Source organism: Caretta caretta, chromosome 8 (assembly GCF_965140235.1).
Source record: "Caretta caretta isolate rCarCar2 chromosome 8, rCarCar1.hap1, whole genome shotgun sequence".
NCBI classification, from domain to species: Eukaryota; Metazoa; Chordata; order Testudines; family Cheloniidae; genus Caretta; species Caretta caretta.
The window spans coordinates 215,004-236,320 of NC_134213.1; the positions used below are offsets into that span (position 1 = coordinate 215,004).

A 21,317-nucleotide genomic window follows, 5' to 3' on the forward strand; every position below is an offset into this window, starting at 1 on the left:
CTGGCGGGCGGGTCTTGGAACGGACACATGCAACACATCTCAAAGAACAGTTATGAAAGTAGGTAACTTTTTTCTTCGAGTGATTGCACATGTCCATTCCAATTTAGGCGACCAGCGAGCAGTAGATCTGGAGGTGGGCTTGGAGATCAAGTACAAGCTGACTGTAGGACCACCATCCAAAGAGGGCATTGTCTCTCGCCTGCTGTATGATAGCATAGTGTATTATAAAGGTATGCACGGAGGACTATGTTGCCGGTCTGCATATGTCCAGGATTGGAACCTGCGCTAAGAAGGCTGCCGAAGAGGCTTGGGACCTTGTGGAGTGGGCCGTTAAGTTCAACGGACGGGGAGTGCCTGCGAGGTCATAGCATGTTCCTATACAGGATGTGATCCAAGATGAGATCCTCTGGGAGACCAGAAGCCCTTTCATTCTATCACCCATAGCCACAAAGAGCTGGGATGACCTGTGAAATCATTTGATTCTTTCAATATAAAACGCCAGAGCACACCAGGGAGCACAGTCGTTGCCTTTCCCTATTCGCATGAGGCTTAGGGTAGAAGACCGGTAGAAATATAGGCTGGTTGTAGTGGAATTGGGACACGACCTTTGGTAGGAATTTCAGTTGCGGCCCCAGCTGTACCTTATCTTTAAAGAAAATTGTATATGGTGGTTCTGCTGTGAGGGCTCAGATCTCCTAAACCCTCCTTGCCAAAGTAATCACCATCAAGAAGGCCGTCTTGCATGAAAGGTGCAGCAGAGAACACGCTGCCAGCGGATCAAATGGTGGTCCCGTCAACTTTGAGAGGAGCAGATTCAAGTCCCCACACAGGGGGAGGTTCCCTTATCTGTGGAAATATCCTCTCCAGACCTTTGAGTAAGCGAATTACCATTTAGTGAGAAAAAAAATGACTGTCAATCTTTAGGTGGAATGCTGAAGTGGCTGCCAGGTGGACCTTCAGCGAGGCAAGGGCTAGGCCTTGCTCCTTTAATGACAAGAGGTAGTCCAAGATAAGATGGATCAAAGCTTGCATGGGCACAACTCCCTTAGCTACAGACCAGAGGGAGAATCGCTTCCACTTTGCACAGTATGCCGACCTCGTGGAGGGCTTCCTGCTGTGTAAGAGAATTCTACGGACCTGCTCTGAACAAGTCTGCTCATCAAGGTTCAGCCATGCAGATTCCAGGCCGTTAAATGCAGGGTGCTGAGGATTCTGATGCAGAAGCCAACAGCGGTCTTGTGAGATCAGGTCCAGGCACAGAGGAAGCTCGATCGGAGCCCCAAGGGAGAGACAAACAAGGGTGGCGTACCAGTGTTTCCGGGACCATGCTGTAGCTATCAGGATGACCCGAGCCCGGTCGTGTTTGATTTTTGTCACCACCTTGTGGATTAACAGAATAGGGGGAAAGGCATAGAACAGGTGATGTGACAACCTGTAGGAAAGCATCTGTCACGGAGCCTGGGCTGTGACCCCTCAGGGAGCAGAACTGATGGCACTTCCTGTTGGACTGTGTGGCGAACAGGTCTATGTGGGGAAAGCCCCACTGGAGGAAAACGCTCATTGCGATATTTGGGTGCAGACTCCACTTGTGATGTGTTGAAAAGGATGTGCTGGGCCTGTCCACAAGCTGGTTCTGCACCCCTTGCAGGTAAGAGGCCTCGATCTCAATCGAGTGAATAATGCAGAATTCCCATAGACAGATTGCTTCTTGACACAGGAGAGAAGAGCGAGCCCCTCCTTGCCTGTTTATGTAATACATGGCTGATGCATTGTCCTCGAGGATCGAGACTGTTCTGTTTGTGATGTGGGGTAAGAATGCCTGGCATGCCAGACGGACTATCCTGAGCTCCCTGACGTTGATATGGAGCAGTAGGTCCTCTGCTGACCACTGACTTTGCGTTTTGAGCAACCCTAGGTGACTCCTCAGCCCAGATCCGAGGCACTGGAGATTGGGAATACCGATGGCTGAGGCTTTGTGAAGGGAATCCCTTCGCAGACTACTCGGTGATCCAACCACCACAATAGAGAACCAAGGATTGAGGGGGCACAGTGACCGCCCTGTCCAGGTGGTGTCTTGCAGAGGAGTACACCGTAGACAACCAGGCTTGGAGAGGTCTGAGTCTGAGCCTCGCATGCTGAACGACATACGTGCACGAAGCCACGTGGCCGAGTAGACTCAAGCAGAGCCTGACCGTGGTGATTGGTTGGGACTGCATGTGACATATCAGGTCCACGATCGCCTGGAAGTGATCTTCTGGCAGAAAGGCCTTCGCCCATTGAGAGTCTAGGACTGCTCCTATGAATTCTATCCTCTGCAAGGGTACCAGGGTTGACTTCTGGACATTGATGAGAAGTCCCAGTGCCTGGAAGGTTGACTGGATAAGGGAAATGTCAGCCTACACTTGCGCTTGAGACCTGCCCTTGATGAGCCAGTCGTCGAGGTACGAGAATACATGAGCTCTTCTTCTGGGAAAAGCCGCCACCACTGCCATGCATTGGTAAAGACTCTTGGGGCCGCTGAGAGGCCCAATGGCAGGGCTGCAGATCGCTGGTTTGCCAAGAACCTCAGGAATTTTCTGTGGCCTTAGAAAATCGATATGTGGAAGTATGCATCTTAAGTCGAGGACAGCATACCAATCCCCTAGATCCAGTGATGGGATGATCGATCCCAAGGAGACTATACGGAACTTCAACCTCTTGAGATATCGGTTGAGATGATGCAGGTCTAAGATAGGTCTGAGACCTCCCTTGGCCATGGGAATCAAAAAAATAACAGGAGTAAAACCTCTTTCCCTTTAGATGACCTGGGACCTCCTCCACCTCTCCCATTTCAAGGAGACTGAATTTCTTGCTCTAGCAGAAGCTTGTGAGAAGGGCCCCTGAAGGAGGGATGCGGAAGGTGGGAGTGAAATAAACTGGAGGGTATAACCAAACTTAACAGTGTTTAGAACCCAGCGGTTGCTGGTGATCCATTTCCAGGCCTGGAGGAAGTGGGAAAGACTGTGGAAAAAAAAGGGATAAACTGGATCATGATGAATTGGTATGCTCTCCTCAAAATGGGTGTTTCGAGGCGCCCAAGTGATGATGGGCTGATTGAGAAGGCCCTGCAGAGGAGGAGAAGGCAGGCGTGGCCTACACCCAGAACCCTTGTTCCTACGCCTCCTATGATCGTAACGATTCTGGTGCGGGTAAAAACGGCCATATTGCTGCGGCCTATATTGCCTCCTAGGCTGCGACTGGGACTTCAAGCCCAGGGACTTCAATGTTGCCTTGGTGTCTTTAACCCTGTGGAACCGGACGTCTGTCCGCTCCGAAAAAAGCAAAAGGTCCCTCAAATGGCAGATCTTGCATTGCCTGCTGAACTTCTTGGGGGAACCCTGCCACCTGTAACCACGAGCTCCTACACACAATCCCAGCTGTGGCCATAGATCTAGCCATCGAGTCTGCAGCGTCAAGGTCTCTGCAAGGAGGCTCTGGCTACTGTTTTGCCCTCATCCACAAGTGTAGCGTACTCCTGCTCACTAGCCTGGGGAAGTCTGTCTCTGTATTTGTTCATTGCCTCCCATATATTATTATCATGGCAATCCAGCAGCACTTGCTGGTTAGTTATCCTAAACTGGAGCCCCCTCATGGAATACGAATTTTTCCCCAGACGATCCTTTTTCTTAGGTTCCTTTGGCTCGGGAGTAGACCCCATCTGACCTTGGCAGCTGCCATCACGAGGGACCAGGGAGGAGGATGAGAGAACAGAAACTCACAGCCCTTGGCAGGCACAAAGTACTTCCTTTCTGTCCTCTTTGCTGGGGGTGGAATAGAGGCAGGAGTCTGCCAAATGGCCTTAATTGGACCCAAAAGGGCATTGTGTAGGGGCAGGGCCACCTTAGCAGGGGCTGCAGCTGACAGAAGATCCAGAAACCTGTCTGAAGTTTCCTTGACGACCTCTGCCTACAATCCAAGATTAGAGGCCACCCTCCTTAACAAGTCTTGGTGGGCCCTTAAATCATCCTGCGGTAGGAAAGATTCTGCGCAGGAGCTTGTCCTCTGGAGAGGCTGAGGAAGAGGTGTGCGCGGCCATAGCGTGCCCTGCTGTGTCTTCCCTGGGTTCACAGACTTGGGTAGTGGTATTGGTGCCGGCAATGGTGCTGGGATCTGCTCCTGCACTGGTCCGGGGGGTTGGCTCTGGAGGGCCTCTGTGCACCACGGCTGCCGCTACAGTCTGAGCACGCTGAGTAGGAGCAGTGTAAGCCAATCCCTTGGCCTAGGGGAAAACCCCAGGGGTTCTAAAAAGGCCATTGCAGGGGCACTGGACCCCACAGGCCCATAGGCCAGGTCCCTTGGGTCATTCATGCTCCTGGCGCTCCCAACGGCAGCGTTGCCTGTGTGGGGACTGGCGTGGAGCTTCCCTTCTGTGCCAATGTCTCGAATAATCTAATCCCGAGTCAGAGCTCGATGAAGACGCCGCCGCAGACAACCACCTAGGTGACCACAGTGGGGCCGATCCTCCTGGTGCCAGCGATCGGTGCCATGGAGACATTTCTGGTGAGGCAATGAAGGGGGGTGGGTTTCTCCTAGAGGCTGGTCTTGAAATCGGCTTAAAGGCAGTCAATACCTCGATGCCACTGAGTGGCACCGCTGGTGCCGCTTCCTGTGTCCCGGCAGGACTCGGCACTGAGAGTCATTAGCTCCTTCGCAGTGGAGTAGGCTTCTGGGGTCAATGGCATTACAAACTGGTTCGCCAGGTGCTGACCCATCGGTTAGTCAAGCGCTACTGGGGTCTGTGGTGCCTGCGTTGGTGTCTCTGCCAGCGGTTGTCGCAGTACCAAGGAGGGAGAACAGCCCTGCATGGGTCTTGCTCTATCCCACTGTGCACGCTTGTCTGCCTTCAGTGCTGGCGAGCGAGTCTTCTCCTGGTTGCCCTGGCGCTGCTTCTTCTTTGGCACTGTTGAGGAGGACCAGTGCTGAGAGCCCCTACCTGCTGGCAGTGCACTTTGCACTCATGCCCAAGTACTCAGTGCTGAGGCAGGTCTCTGCCATCTCCGTAAGTAGGACTTTCAGCCTTGTTGCTGGGTCCTTCTGCATATGGGACTTAAATTCCCAGCAGATGTTGCAGCGCTCTTTTCTATGACCCTCTCCCAAACACTTGAGACAACTCAAGTGAGGGTCACTAGTAGGCATAGGCTTGCCGCACAAAGAGCACGGTTTAAACCCCGGCACCCTGGGAGGGACAGACCACCTCTCCGAGTATGGAGAGGAATCACAGTCCTAAACTAAACTACTACACTATGGAACTAACTATTTACTATGAAGGAACAGTGGAAACCACTAAAAGCACTTTATTTTAAAGGCAAGAGGGGGGGGAAGTTCCGACAGCTGCATAGGTGATAAGAAGGAACTGAGGAGCGTGGGCTCGGCGGGAGCCCCTTAAACCGGCGCTATGAGCGCGCGACACCAGGGGGTGCCAGTGCCAAGCCTACAGATACCACTAGGGGAAGAATCTCAAACAGCTGTGCTCGGGGCACTCACACATCTAAATCGGAATAGACTTGTGCAATCACTCAAAGGTTAGTATTCTCCTGTATTTCATTGTAACATTTAAAAAAAATTAAACACACAAAGTGTAACTTAGATTTCTTGCTTTTGTTGTTCATGCTTCCCCTCACTTCCCAGCTAAGAGGCCAAATGTGATCCTCTGATGTATAAGCAGGGAAATAACAAGTAGGAGTAGGGAGGCAGTATTATACACCTGGGGGAATTCTGTGCTACTGCGCGCATGTATAATTAATAAGCCCTGCATACTTTTATTTTTTTGTGCAGAAAAATGCTTCTGCCTAAATGTTGCTGCAATTCCCCCTTTTGCCCATGAGGGGGTGCTGTGGCAACAGAACAAAGCAGTAGCTCCCAGCCAGCGAGGGAAGAGAAAGAGGCCTGCCTTCTTTGCAGCGGGTCAGGTCAGGAGCCAGGGGATCATAAGGGCTAGTGAGGGAGAACAGACTGGAGCAGGGGCCGAATAGGAGTGAAGGCACAGGGCCACATGGTGATGGGGGACAGGGTGCAGAGCTGCACAGGGACAGGGGAATGGCTGGGTGGGGGCACAGACACACATGGGGACAGGGGGAGGGGTTATACAGCCACATAGGGATGGGGAGGGGAAGCAGGACCACATGGGGATGGGGGAAATGGGTGTCTGATGTGGGATGGAAGGACATGTGGACTGTGGGTGCAAGGACACATGGGGATGCAGGAACACATGGCGACAGGGGCAGATGTGCCTGACTGAATTGGAGAGACTAGAGGTCTGCCAGGGTCTGCATGGGGGAAGCTCCCTAACAATCCATCCCCAGCCCCCTCCCTCGCTCCCCCCCAAAACCTGTTCCATACTTTTCCCACCCATACCCAACAACCCTCCAAGTTCATACCCAGGCTCCTTCCCAGCAATTTACTTCCCTCTCCCTTAGCTCCTCCATTATCCCGACACTTTTGTACGGCTTCTGAGGGGTTCGGGAAATATGGTTCTGTAGTTTATTGTAGTTTAAAATCAATTATTACTCAGAGTTCTCTATTAATATGCCTAGTAAGGAATCTATTTATCAAAAAATATTTCCTGAATCTTTTTTTGTCGTCTATGTTATTACAGACTTACTTGCTGACAGGTATTTTGAAATAAATGACCAAAAATAATTGAAAGTGGTGTGATTATATTGTGTTATTCTGACAAATTAAATATGCAGAGTTTTAAAATACTTAAATTAAAAAGTAAGTATTTAAAGAATTTAATTTTTTGGCCCAGAATTCCCACAGGAGTATTATTTCCAAATACAGCATCAGTGAGACCATTGTGTCCAGTTCTGATGTTCACACTTCAAAAAGGACTTTGAAAATTTGGATGAAGGTTCAAAATAGAGCTAAAAGAATGATCTGAGGTCTGGAAAACATGTCTTATAGTGGGAGACTTAGGCTCAATCTATTTAGTCTATCAAAGGGAAGGTTAAGAGGTCAGTTGATCATGTTATACAAGCACCTTCATAGAGAAGACATTTCTGATAGCAAATGGTTCTTTAATCTAGCAGACAACACATAAATTGGAAGCTGAAGCTAGACAAATTTAGACTTTAGAAATAAAGGCACACATTTTAAAGAATCATAGAATATCTGTGTTGGAAGGGACCTCAGGAGGTCATCTAGTCCAAACCCCTGCTCAAAGTAGGACCAATCCCCAACTAAATCATCCCAGCCAGGGCTTTGTCAAGCCTGACCTTAAAAACTGAAAAAGTAGCCACTGGAACAATTTAAGGTGATGGACACTGTGGATTCTCCATCAGCTGAAGTCTTTAAATCAAGCCTGGAGATCACACTAAAAGATATGTTATTGCTCAAAAAGAAGTTTAGAGTTGATGAAGAAACAACCGAGTAAGATTTTAATGGCTTGTGTTATGCAGGTCCGACTAGATCATTCTTCCCTTTCTGGCTTTAAAATGAATCTTTCCAGAAGAGGGGCTATTCAACCTTAATTTGTCCCCCAAATTGTCTCTGTATGCATTACAATAACATGTATCAATGGCTGAACATACTATATTTTAACTTGATTAAGTTTTGCACTTAAAGCAGAGATTCAACATTAGAATTCAAAATGATCTTGAATGGAGAAGTGGTCTGAAATAAATAGGATGACAAATGTCCTTCAGTTAGGACAAAAGCAAAGTACTACACTTAGGAAGGAACAATCAATTGCACAAATACAAAATGGAAAATGACTGCCTTGGAAGGACTACTACAGAAAAGGATGGAGGGTTATAGTAGATCACAAAGTGAATGAGTCAACAGTGTAATGGGAAATGATCCCATCGTTGAGAACCCTCCTTCTAGCAGATGTCATGGTATCCCTCTCGCACTGAGGATACCCCTCCTGGGGAGAGGACCACAGTCACTAGGAAAGACAGGAAATAGTAATGGGGGATTTGACTATTAAAAATATAGATAGTTGAGTTTGAGATGACTGGGAGAACTGCATGGTTAATTGCTTGACGGGTGCAAAAGTTGTGTACCTCTTGAGACATCTGAATAGACACACGTGCAGTGCTGGGGAAAAACTGGTAGTTGTGCTGCAGGTAGGTACCAATGACATAGGGAAAGGTAGGAGAGAGGTCCTGGAGACCAAATTTAGGCTGCTAGGTAAGAGATTCAAGTCCAGGACCTTCATGGCGGCATTCTCTGAAATGCTTCCAGTTCCATGAGGAGGGCCAGTTAGACAGGCAGAACTTCAGGCTCTCAATGTGTGGATGAGACTATGGTGTTGGGAGGAGAGATTTAGGCTTATTTGGAACTAGGGAACATTTTGGGAAAGGACAAGTCTATACAGGAAGAATGGGCTTCATCTAAACCAAAACAGACCCAGACTGCTGTCATGTAAAATTTAAAAGGTAATACAGGAGTTTCAAAACTGAGGGGCTGGCGAAAGCCAACAGGTGTGGAGGAGCACACAGTTCAGACAGAGACATCCCTCAGGGGTGGATTTATAATAGGATATAGTGTCCCTTTAAAAGATGATAGGATAGAAGTTGATAAAGTGTAGACGGGAACTGAAGAGAAACAGTCAAACAAAAAGGAGTCTCATTCAATTACATCACGTAAGGCAGACAACGAAATATTGACAAATTTCATAACTGTTTGTATACATACTATAAGATACTAAGATGGATGAACTCAAGTGCCTGGTATCAAAATGAGTATATTGGTATGATAGGTATCACAAAAACTTGATGGAATCAGGATAATCAGAGGGACACGGTAATACCAGTGTATAAAATATATTGCAATGACAGGACAGGTCGTGCCGGTGGGGGAATGGCACTATCTGTGAAAAAGCATAGAGTCAAAGTAAAAATCTTGCATAAATCAAACTGCTCCATGGAATCTCTATGGATAAATATTCCATGATTGAATAATAAGTCTGTAGTAGTAGGAATATACTACTGACCACCTAACCAGTATGGTGGTGGTGATTGTGAAATGCTCAGTGAGGTTAAATAGGCTACAAAAAACAGAAAACCTAATAATGGGGGAGTTCAACTATCCTCATATTGACTAGGTGCATGTCACCAGAGAATGGGATGCAGAGATAAAATTTCTAGACACGATGAATGACTGCTTCTTGGAGAGCTAGTCCTGGAACCCACAAGAGGAGAGGCAATTCTTGATTTAGTCTTAAGTGGAGCACAGAATCTGGTCCAAGAGGTAAATATAGCTGAACCTCTCAGTTATAGTGACCCTACTGTAATTAAATTTAACATTCTTGCAGAGGGAAAAATGCCAAAGAAACCCACTGGCATTTTTCTTTAAAACAACGAGGAAACTAGTTAAATGGAAATTAAAAGGAACAGTCACAAAAGTGAGATACCTGCAGGCTGCATAGAAACTATTAAAGAACACTACAAAAGGCTCCAACCAAATGTATACCCCTAATAAGAATAGTAAATAATAAATAATAATAAAGTAATAATAAAAAAGTAAGAGGACCAAAAAAATGCTGCCATCACTACACAGAAGAGTACAAGGGATGGTTAGAGGCAAAAAGGCATCCTTTAAAAATTGCAAATCATACCCTACTGAAGAAAACAGAAGGAATATAAACTCTGGCAAGTCAAATATAAATATAATTAAGCAGGCCAAAAAAGAATTTGAAGAGCAACTCACAAAAGAGACACAAACTAACCAAAAAAAAATTTAAAGTACACCAGAAGCAGGAAGCCTACCAAAAATTAATGGGGCCACTGGACAATCAAAGTTATAAAGGAATACTCTGGGAAGACAAAGCTGCTACAGAGAAGCTAAATGAATTATTTGCATCTGTCTTCACTACAGAAGATGTGACAGATTCCCCACACCTGAGCCATTGTTTTAATGTGACAAATCTGAGTGACTGTCCAAGATTGAGGCATCAGTAGAGGTGGATTTGAAACAAACTGATAAATTAAACAGTAATAAGTCACGAGGACCAGATGGTATTCACCCAATAGTTCTGAAGGAACTCAGATACGAAATCGCACAACTACTAACTATGGTATGTAACCTATAGCTTAAATCAGCTTCAGATGACTGGAAGAAGCTAACTTAATGCTGATTTTTAAAAAAGGCTCCAGAGGTGATCCTGGCAATTAAAGGCTGGTAAGTGTAGTCAGTTGTTGGCTGCGTGTGTGCTCTCTGCATGCTGCATTGGCTCTGATCAGATAGCCTGTACAGCAGACTCCAACTGAACTGTCCAAAAAGACCACAGACTTGGTTCTGTAGCAAAGGCACTTGGCCAGGTTTATTGTTGACGAGCACGGTCCAAGCTCCCCAGATCAATGTCTACAGTTACACTAGCACCAGCACATGTATGCCATAGACACAGCTCAGCGAACGGCAGGACTTTCCATTCCCCGCTCGGCTGGACAAAGACACCCCGTCTGAAACCCTTCTTTATACACTGATACAAACAAGTTATGTATCATCCCTCTGACGTGGCTAGTTCCACCTTTTATCTTATACATGTTGGTTCTATCAGAACATCTCTATCCATTACTCTGTCATCCTGACCTTATCTTTAGGAGGGGTCAGTATGTCCCTGTGGTCTTTGGGGAGTGTGTTCACACCATACTTGGTATTAAAATGTCCTGGTACCACTCTTCTGGAATGTGTTTACATGAGTGTCCTGTGCCTAGCACTTCTTAGGAATGTTTATGGTTTTGCAATACCACCCCTGTTCTTGCCAGGTTCTGTAAACTTGCAAGCTGGCATGTTATGTAACTGGGCCTGACTTCAGCTAACTTTACTTTATATCATCAGGGCCCAACTACTACTTTAGTTCAGGCCTCATACCAGGCCTCATGGTGCGGGCTCTCTCTCTCTTCTACAACAAACATAACTTCAGTACCAGGCAAACTGGTTAAAAATATAGTAAACAACAGAATGATCAGATACACAAATGCTACAGTATGTTGGGGAAGAGTTCACCCAGCTCTTGTAAAGAGAAATCATGTCTCACCAATCTATTAAAATTCTTTGCAGGAGTCAACAAGCATGTGGACAAAGGTGATCCAGTCATATAGTGTATGTGGACTTTCAGAAAGACTTTGACAAGGTTCCTCACCAAAGGCTCTTAAGCAAAGTGAGCAGTCATAGGATGAGAGGGATGGTCCTCTCATGGATCAGTAACTGTTTAAAAGATAGGAAACAAAGGGTAGGAATAAATGGTGAGTTTTCACAATGGAAAGAGGTAAATAGCAGGGTCTCACAAAGATCTGTACTCGGACCTATGCTGTTCAACATATTCATAAACGATGTGGAAAAGGTGATGAACAATGGAGGTGGCAAAGTTAGCAGATGATACTAAACTACCCCACATAGTAAAGTCCAAAGTTAATTGCAAACAGTTACAAAGGGATCTCATTAAACTGGGTGACAGGGCAACAAAATGGCAGATGACATTCAGTGTTGGTAAGTCCAAAGTAATGCACATTGGAAAATCCCAATTCACAGTCAATCTGTGGAACTCATTGCCAGAGGATGTTGTGAAGGCCAAAAGTATAATTGGGTTAAAGAAAGAATTAGATAAATTCATGTAGGATAGATCCATCAATGGCTATGAGGCAAGATGGTCAGGGACACAAACCCATGCTCCAGGTGTCCCTAGCCTGTGACTGCCAGAAGCTGGGAGTGGATGACAGGGGATGGATCACTTGACAATTCCTGTGTTCTGTTCATTCCCTTTGAAGCTTCTGGAAACTGACTGCTGTCAGAAGACAGTATACTGAGCTAGATGGCCCATTGGTCTGACCCATTATGGCCATTCTTATGCTCTTAGTTACTGTTGCAAAAAAAGCGAACATCATTCTGGGATGTAGTAGCAGGAGTGTTGTAAGCAAGACAAGAAATAATTCTTCCACTCTACTCAGCACTAATAAGACCTCATCTAGAGTACTGTGTCCAATTCTGGGCGACCACACTTCAGGAAGATGTGGACAAACTGGAGAAAGTTCAGAGGAGAGCAACAAAAATGATCAAAGGTCTAGAAAACATGACTTATGAGGAAAGACTGAAAAAATTGGGTTTGTTTAGTCTGGGGAAGCAAAGACTAAGGGGAGACATTATAACAATCTTCAAGTATGTAAAAGGTTGTTAGAAAGAGAAGGGTGGTAAACTGTTCTCCTTATCCACTGAGAACTGGACAAGTAGTAATGGGTTTAAATTGCAGCAAGGGAGATTTAGTTTAGACATTAGGAAACACTTCCAAACTGTAAGGGTAGTTAAGCACTGGAACAAATTACCTAAGGAGGTCATGGAGTCTCTGTCACTGGAGTTTTTAAGAATAGATAATACTTAGTTCTGCCTCAATTCAGGAGGCTGGACTAGATGACTTATCGAGGTCCCTTTCAGTCCTACATTTCTATGACTATGATCTAATCTTATGTATGAGACATATAGCATAGAGTCCCCAAAATTACCTTGAGTAACAATGAATTTTCTGAGAATGTATAAGTAAATTTGTTAATTAGATTAGGAATTAAAATTAAAAGTAGGCCTTTTAATAAATTTTGCATAGTGACAGATTTTTCAGCTCCTAATCTCAATAAGATCACCACAAACTCTTCAAACTTCCCAAAAAGTTACTCATTTCACTATAGTGCAGCCTGAGTTCATTTCCCCCCCCCCCCCCCCCACAGAATTAATGGTGATTCTCTCTGTTGTTCTTCATAATGGAAACTTTCTCCTTAAGCAGAAGCAGAAGAATGCAATGTTCTACTTCAGAGAATTCCAAGAACTCCTCCCTTCTTTCAAAATGGTGAACATCTCCTATTGTTAATGGGACTAAAGCCACAAGTGCCCTCACAGTTGGTGGACATTTTGAGAAGGGTACATTTTGTCTCTCTCATTGTTCTCAATGGGATGGAGTGTCTCCAGCTTTTCACAGCATAGGGGGCTGATCATCTTCCCTGATGGTACCCACTGGCTTCAGTCCCATTGACAACAGTGAGAGGGGGCAGACATTTTGAACAGGAGTAACTGAAAATTTCAATTATTAAAATAAAAGAAAGACCATTACTCCCAAAATAGCTTTTAAAAAACTTCCCATTGCAGAAGCATGTAGCCACAAAATCAGAGAGGCTAAGACACAAAATGAGTTACACCTAGCCAGGGACAGAAAACAACAAAAAGAGGTTCTGTAAATACGTTAGGAACAAGAGAAAGATGAAGGCGGCGAGCTAATAGTTGATGACTTCAAGAAGTGTTTAAAGCTGGTTTGCTTCAGTCCTCACTAAAACAGTTAATTGCGAACAGATACTCAACACAATATTAACAAGAAGGAAGATAAGCCAAAATAGGGAAAGAATGGGTTAAAGACTATTTAGATAAGTTAGATAGTTAAAGAATATTTAGATAAATAAAAATCAGCAGGGCGTGATAAATTTCATCTAGGGTACTTAAGGAACTAGCTGAAAGAATCTCAGAACCACTAGCAATTATCTTTGAAAACTCATGGAGGATTGGTATGGCCCCAGAGGGCTGGAGAAGGGCAAACAGAGTATGTATCTTTGAAAAGGGGAACAAAGAAAACCCAGGGAATTCTAGGCCAGTCAGCTCAATTTCTATACCTGGAAAGAAACTGGAATAAATTAAACACTTCTTAAACACCTAGAAGATATGGTAGTAAGCAATAGCCAGCATGAATTTGTCAAGAGGAACCCCCCCCCGAAAACCATGTTTGACATAACTGTCTTCTTTGACAGGGTTACTGGCCTAGTGGATGGGAGCGGGGGGAGGGGTAGATGTGATAAGTCTTGATTTTAGTATTGCTTCTGACATACTCCATCATGACATTCTTGTGAGCAAACTAGGGATGTGTGTGGTCTAGATTAAATTACTACAAGGTGGGTGCACAACTGGTTGAAAGACAGCACTCTGAAACCTGTCACTCAAAGAGGATTTATCAATTGTTCATTGTCAAATTGGGAGGGCACATCATGTGGAGTCCCATATTGGGGTCAGTCCTGGGTCTAGTAGCATTCAGTATTTTCATTAATGGAGAGTATGCTTATAAAATCTGCAGATTACATCAAGCTGGGAGAGATGCAAGCACGTTGCAGGACAGGAAGCCCTTCAAACATCATACGTTGTGTCACTGAGTACTGAAAGCAGCCAACCCCCATAACTGGGAAAACAATGATTACACCCTATGTCTTGAATATCAGAATTATATTGGGATCTGCTATTGCCAGTCAATCCAAAGGTATTTCCCCCTCCAATTATGCAGTCAATTGGCAAAATCATGGCATGGCTGCAGATGTTCAGGAACAGCTGTTTATACTTTTCAGGGCCAATATTTCTCAATACAACTGTATGAAACTACATGAGTGTTTTCCCCTAGTTATCATATATACAGTCTTAGCAGGAACAAGCCATAGATGAGAACTGCCTGCTTTACAGTGGACTGAGAGCACATGCTTTGGGAGAAAAAAGGTCTTTGAAGCTTTGCAACAATCAGTCCTTCCAGAAGGGTTGGACTGGCAAGGATGTGTGTATTTGGATTAATGGTGCTCAAACTACAACAAAAACCTGTAACCTTGTTACTAGAATCTTGCTGACTGCACTCCAAGCCATTTGGACTCGCTGTTGAATTCACTGGGAAGTTTTTGAGGCAAGGCAGATGGCAAGTGAAACTGTAAAAGTTGTGAATTTTAATAAAGGAAAGCCTAGTACAGGCCTCTTTGATATCTTACATAAAGAAATGATTACTTGACATTGGCCATTCCTACTCCATGCTGAACTTCATTGGCTTTCATCTCAAAGTTTTTAATTGAGTGTTTGAGCTCAGAGAAGCAACAATAGATTTTTCTTGATGCATTTAGCTCTGCTCTTGTGAATATTTCACTGACCAGCACTGGCTTGCTCTGAATGCTTCTCTTCAGGAGCAGAATTTTGTGCCCCTTATTGCTAAGTGTCAGTGGGGCTTGGCTCAATACCTGTATGGAAAAGGTTGAGAACCACTGTCTTAATCATATGGATACTGCATGGCATCACCACCAGGCACTTAAACAACCTTAACTGTACCCTATGTGTGCATTTGAAGAACAGCAGTGAAAACTGCCAATTCTCTGAGGAATATGAAGAAACCATAATGCACCTCGTCACAGTGTTGTTAGGGACAGTATGTGGTTAAGGAAAACGGGGTGAATATAGGACATTCCTTCCTGACCCTTGAAGCAATCCCTTTGCTTTGACGCATGTGATGATCACCTGCATCGTCTTAGTCGGCAGAACTACATATATTCTTAGTGTCATAATATTTTCAGAGCCTTTTAAAAATCTATTCACAACTATTGGCCTTGGTTTTCTGTGACAATGAACGCCTCTCCCTTTTAACACATTCCATTCTTCTCTCCACCAAAGGCAAACAACTTAAGTTGTCAAGACCCCATCTTCCCTAACTGCAAAAGTTCAAGTATCCTGCTATAAATATTAGACAGGCAGTATCTCCTTGTTCCTCAGTTGCATTATCTGTCTGCCACCAGCCATCAGCATAATTTGAGTACATTCCACATAAAAATCAACAGTCCCTAGATTTCATGGAACCTCTGGCTTTTCTTTTTGGGGTAAAAAGTCCAGTTGGGGTAGCATTTTTGGTTTTGATTGTTTAAGTTTTCTTCATTAATTTTTTGGGGTAGAGGTTGGTTGGGGTTGTTTTTTTTTTGGTAGAAGGGTGTGTGTCAATGTATAATGACAGGTTTCAGAGTAACAGCCGTGTTAGTCTGTATTCACAAAAAGAAAAGGAGTACTTGTGGCACCTTAGAGACTAACCAATTTATTTGAGCATGAGCTTTCGTGAGCTACAGCTCACTTCATCGGATGCATACCGTGGAAACCGCAGCAGACAGACACACAGAGATCATGAAACAATACCTCCTCCCACCCCACTGTCCTGCTGGTAATAGCTCATCTAAAGTGATCATCAAGTTGGGCCATTTCCAGCACAAATCCAGGTTCTCACCCCCCCCCACACACACACAAACTCACTCTCCTGCTGGTAATAGCCCATCCAAAGTGAGAGAGTTGTTTTGGTGAAGCTCTAAATGGTTTCGTTCTCTCCAAATAGAACGCTAATGCTCGTCTAACGTCTAGGGCAGTGAGAGTCCCATCCAAAGTGAGAGAGTTGTCACTTTGGATGGGCTATTACCAGCAGGAGAGTGAGTTTGTGTGGGGGGGGGTGGAGGGGGGGTGGAGGGTGAGAAAACCTGGATTTGTGCTGGAAATGGCCCAACTTGATGATCACTTTAGATAAGCTATTACCAGCAGGACAGTGCGGTGGGAGGAGGTATTGTTTCATGATCTCTGTGTGTCTATAATGTCTGCTGCGGTTTCCACGGTATGCATCCAATGAAGTGAGCTGTAGCTCACGAAAGCTCATGCTCAAATAAATTGGTTAGTCTCTAAGGTGCCACAAGTACTCCTTTTCTTTTTGTGTCAATGTAGTGTGTCATTCTTAGGACAGAAAGGCATTTTTAAAGGAGGAAAGTTTTGCACTGTTTCTCATGATACCCAGACTCTAGATTTACCTAATCACCTCTAGAAGTTTGTCCCATAGCTTGATCCCCTCAACCAACACCAGAGATAAAATGGACTTAAATAAAGCAGGACCTCTGAGAAAAGACTGCTTCTAAATCAGGCTTTTATGGGGAAGCAGTACCTAACTGACTAACTCCTCCCTCAGAGCATTTCTCCATGACTGCACCAGATGAAGCCCCATAAAACTAACAACTGTGTTAAATCTTACCGCTCTTTTGAAAAATAATGCTTTTGTTTCTACCAATGTGTCCCAAAAGAATTCTGTTGAAATGTAGATAAAACTGACAGACCCTAAGGAATTCCCCTTAGAACAGTTCCCTTTGTAGGAAGAAAGGCAGGAAAGACAACATTACTCACCGTGGAAGCTGCAGAAAAGACTGGAGGAAAAGGGATTCCCGTATCTAGTGGGACCTGGGGCAGCTTTCCTGGCCCAGAGTGTAGCAGATCTCTGAGACTGGAGCCTTCAGCTTTGTTACTAGATGCAACTGGGCCCAACAAGAGACTATTAAACAGTTTTGGGGTTAATGGAGAAACTTTTGTACTGGAGTTGAAAGAATCCAATCCAAAGGGCGAATGAGATTCTTTATTAAGCACCGATCTCAGGGATCCAGCTTCTGTAAGGAAGAAAAATCACAACTGGGTGAGACAAACATCATTGAAGATCCACAAAAGGGAAAGTTCTGTGAAGATAACTGTCCAAGTATTATCCTTCAATATAACATGGCTATAATCCCGTGACAAACCACAGTACAGTTTACCTGGATGTTAAGGCTCAAGAATGATATTGTACAATACTGGATGAGGCAAAAGTAAGCATCCTGTTTCAGCTATGCCTCACCAACAGCTTTAATACATCATGGTGGGTTAAGAATTTGGAGGGTCCAGTAGATGATTTGGACCTGAAGTATTTAATTTACAAGGAACTGCACTCGTGTTTGAATCAGACGCTCATGAACTGACCCTTTTGCCTTCCAAATTAGTTTTGGATTCTTCAGAATGAATACAGAATCCTTCTGCAGGATTTTAAATGCAGTAGAGAGAACACTACTGTTGATTTGACCTAGAAAACTAGGGAAACATTTGTGAACATAAAATTGAAAAGTGAAAACAGAATGCCTATCACTGATAACCATGAACAAAATACAAAATTGTGTGCTATAATTCCCATACTTCTAGCTAGGTACAATATACAAGAGCTAGCCCGACCTGTCTTGAATGTAATGCTGCCTTTGTGAATAAGTCACAGTCTTGACAGTTCCTTAAGCATACCTTCAGCCTCTAGGTGCTTAGGAAATGCACTTTTTATATTAAGAAAAGGAGGACTTGTGGCACCTTAGAGACTAACACATTTATTTGAGCATAAATAAGCTTTCCGGAGCTACAGCTCACTTCATCGGATGCAAGCCAAACACCAAAATTAATTTTAGCACCAGTTTCCACAAAGTAACTAATTCTTATCTGAAGGGAATGTTAGTCAGACTTTACATCAGGAGATCATTTCTACATAGTCTCACAGAAAAGACAGCATACATAACAAAATGGGTACCTGATAAATATGCCCACCCCTCCAGCCTCCCTCCCCCGCTCCCATATCCCTCCAGCTCCTGCATGTATGTTATTTCTCCATCTCTTTCAGGAGGTTTCTACATGGTTAACCCCTACTTAAAGAAAAAAGATCCAAAGAGGCAAGTGCAGACGAATGATGCTGGTCTTCCCTAAGCACTAAGGACTACCTTCCAAGGATGGTAACCAAGCAGCACTCCTTTGCTTCCAAACATTAAGGGGGAAGATCTTTGCCTCACCTTTTGTTTCTTCTTTTGCTTTTTGTGTTGCTAAATCTGCAAGCCAGTGCAAGGCTGATGAGGGGGATGTTTCTGGACATAGTGGCCTGCTAGATTTTGTTTCAGTGGGGTTGCTGGTTGGCGAGGTCTCTATTTTCGCAGAATCCTCAGTTCTTCCATCTGTGGCCTCAGGTTTAGGATCAGTGTCCATTTCTAGTTGCCCCAATCCTGCTGCTCCTGCCCCACTAGAGAAGGTGCCCTCACTTCCAGAGGCTGATGCACCAGGATTTATACTGGGAAGCTAAAAACAAAAGATTACATGTGCTGCAGTCAAATGCTGACTCTGGGGAGGAAACTACATTTTTGATGGACTGGGGGGGGAAGTTAACCAGACAACAACAATATGACATAGTGATAGTCTATCACTAGGGTGGGCTGTGAGGCTGGTAGAAGGATTAATATGTTTTGTCTTAAAAGAACGTTGAGATTGATTTTCTAACTCCAAAGCCACGAAGATCCTGGAAATGGCTTAAAGACCTTCATGATTTGAATGTTCAGTGACCAATCAGATCTGTACTTTTATGAATGCATTTTAAAATAGTGAATTTTTGGAAATGAATGTAATGTAATGTAATGTACAAATTTTTATTGTGTCCACTGCTCCAGCTCTCAGTATGCTATTTTATACTGTTAATCTGGGGCAGGACTGTATCTATCCATCTCTATCACCTAGCACAGTGGAGCCCCAATCCCAATAAATATTGAGATTGTTTCAATGTTACTTTGCCCTTCTCACCTCCCCACAATGGGGTTCTGATACCTAACTGGGGTCTTTAAATTCTACACTAACACATGAGAATATATTTATGAGCAGTCTTTTGGAATTACATTGTGTTTTTATTTTATGGGATAGGCACCTCAGGATAGGTGCCCATAGTCACATTTTAGAAATCTGAATAAATATTTCATACTGGCAATAAAACATAGGCACATATGAAATGCCAGACTTATCAGACCACACTTCACCTAATCCAGCATCCACTGATTTAAACAAAGGCATCATATGACTTTCTATACTATTCTCAATCCCATTCCGTTCCTGCAGCTGCACACTGAGTGGGGGTTTTCATTAAGCAAATAGTAAATATTAATAAATGCCTATCTCTTATACTATTTTTCACCAGTAGATCTCAAGTCACTTTTCAAAGGGAAGCATCTTTATCCCCTGAGTGGCCAAGTCAGGAATAGAACCCAGGACTCCCAAGTCCCAGTCCAGCGCTTTATCCATTAGACCACACTGCCTCCTCACTAAGCTCTACAATGATACCCAGGTTCCTCTCCAGAGTTATTTTATTTTAAAACCTTGTATGGTCCATTACAGTTGATTTTTTTCCCTGCAACTTGCAGTCATTGAGCTTCATTTGTCACCATGCTGCCCATTCACCTAGCGTGGTTAGGTCTCTCTCAACTTCCTAACAATCTTCTCTCACTTATCTAAATAACTGTTACAAGAAAATTTCTCTCTCTGACTACTCACTCCCCTTTCCAGATCATTAATAAGAATGTATTAAACACTGGACTTATTACAGAACCTTGTGACATCCTGATGTTAATCTTTTGCCATGACGAAAATTGACTATTTAATTCCACTCTGACTTATGACAGTACTGTAGCTTATTTCTCATTAATGATTATTTTCCTTGCCTGTCTTGAGTGAGACTTTATCAAAGGTCTTTTGAAAGTCTAGTTACATCAACCGCTTCTCCTTTATCCACAACTGTATTGAAACAGTCAGAGAACTCTAACAGATTAGAGAGAGAGTTTTTCTTTACAGAAACTGTGCTAGTTAGACTACTATATCATGACTAAGGCTGCGAGTTTGTCACAGAGGTCACGGATTCCGTGACTTTCTGTGATCTCCGTGACTTCTGCGGTGCCTGGTGCGCCTGGCCTGAGGGCCACCCGAGTAGCTCAGGCAGCCCCTGGGCCAGTCACATCGGCCGCTGCTGGGGCAGTCTTGAGCCACCACACTCCCCTCCCACAGCTGCAGCTTGAGTTTGGGTGTGGGAGAGGGCAGAAGCACAGGATGCGGTGAGGGCACTTACCTTGGGGGGCTCCCTGGAAGCCACAACATCCCTCAGCTCCTAGACGGAGGCATAACCAGGCAGCTCTGTGTGTTGCTTCCACCTGCAGGTGCCGCCCCCACAGCTCTCAATGGCTGTGGTTCCTGGCCATTGGGAGCTGCGGAGCCGGTGCTTGGGGTGAAGGCAGCACACAGAGGTGCCTGGTCATGCCTCCGCCTAGGAGCTGAGGGAGGGGAATGTCGCCGCTTCCAGGGAGATGCGAAGCCAAGTAGGGAGCCTGCCAGCCCTGCCAACCATCCCCACCCCACCCAGCACCAGCGGAGGTCCTGGGCCGCGTGCTGCTGCCCCCCCCCCAAAGCACCTGCGGCACTCCCGGGCCACCCCACACATCAAGAACTAAAGAAATCATTTAGCTTCTCAGCAATATCCTCATACTGTCTGGCACTTCTAATACTCCTCTCACATTTTCCTGATGTAATTTATGCTCATATTTAGTGATTTCACTTGGATCAGATTTTCAAATTTTGAAGCATTTTTTTTGGCTCAAATATCCTCTCTAATGTACCATTGAGCCATAATGGTTTATCCCTTGGCTTCTTCATTTCCTTTTTGTTCATCAGTACACATGCCTTTTGAGACATATTTTTGTAAGTAGCATCTATGCCACCTCTAAAGTTAAAAGTAAAGGAAGTAAAACAGTCTTTTTGATTAACTTTCTCATTTTATTGAAATCTCCCTTCTTAAAATGTAGTGTCACTTTTTGATACCCTTTCTTCTTGTAGGATGCTGAACCTACCTAATTATAATGTGGTCACTATCAATTAGTGGCTCAAGCTACTACTCCTTCTTGAATTAA

At 44.5% G+C, this 21,317-nt stretch overlaps 1 protein-coding gene across 1 annotated transcript in view; it reads right to left on the reverse strand.

The window, feature by feature from the left end:
• The window catches only part of KDM3B (lysine demethylase 3B), a 130,517-nt gene that overhangs the window by 18,662 nt on the left and 90,538 nt on the right, over window positions 1-21,317 (reverse strand). The window contains exons 14-15 of the mRNA XM_075131180.1: window positions 18,399-18,678; window positions 16,954-17,210 (exon numbers count right to left, since the gene is read on the reverse strand). Coding sequence (XP_074987281.1) covers window positions 16,954-17,210; window positions 18,399-18,678 — 537 coding nt within the window. The remainder of the gene's footprint in view (window positions 1-16,953; window positions 17,211-18,398; window positions 18,679-21,317) is intronic.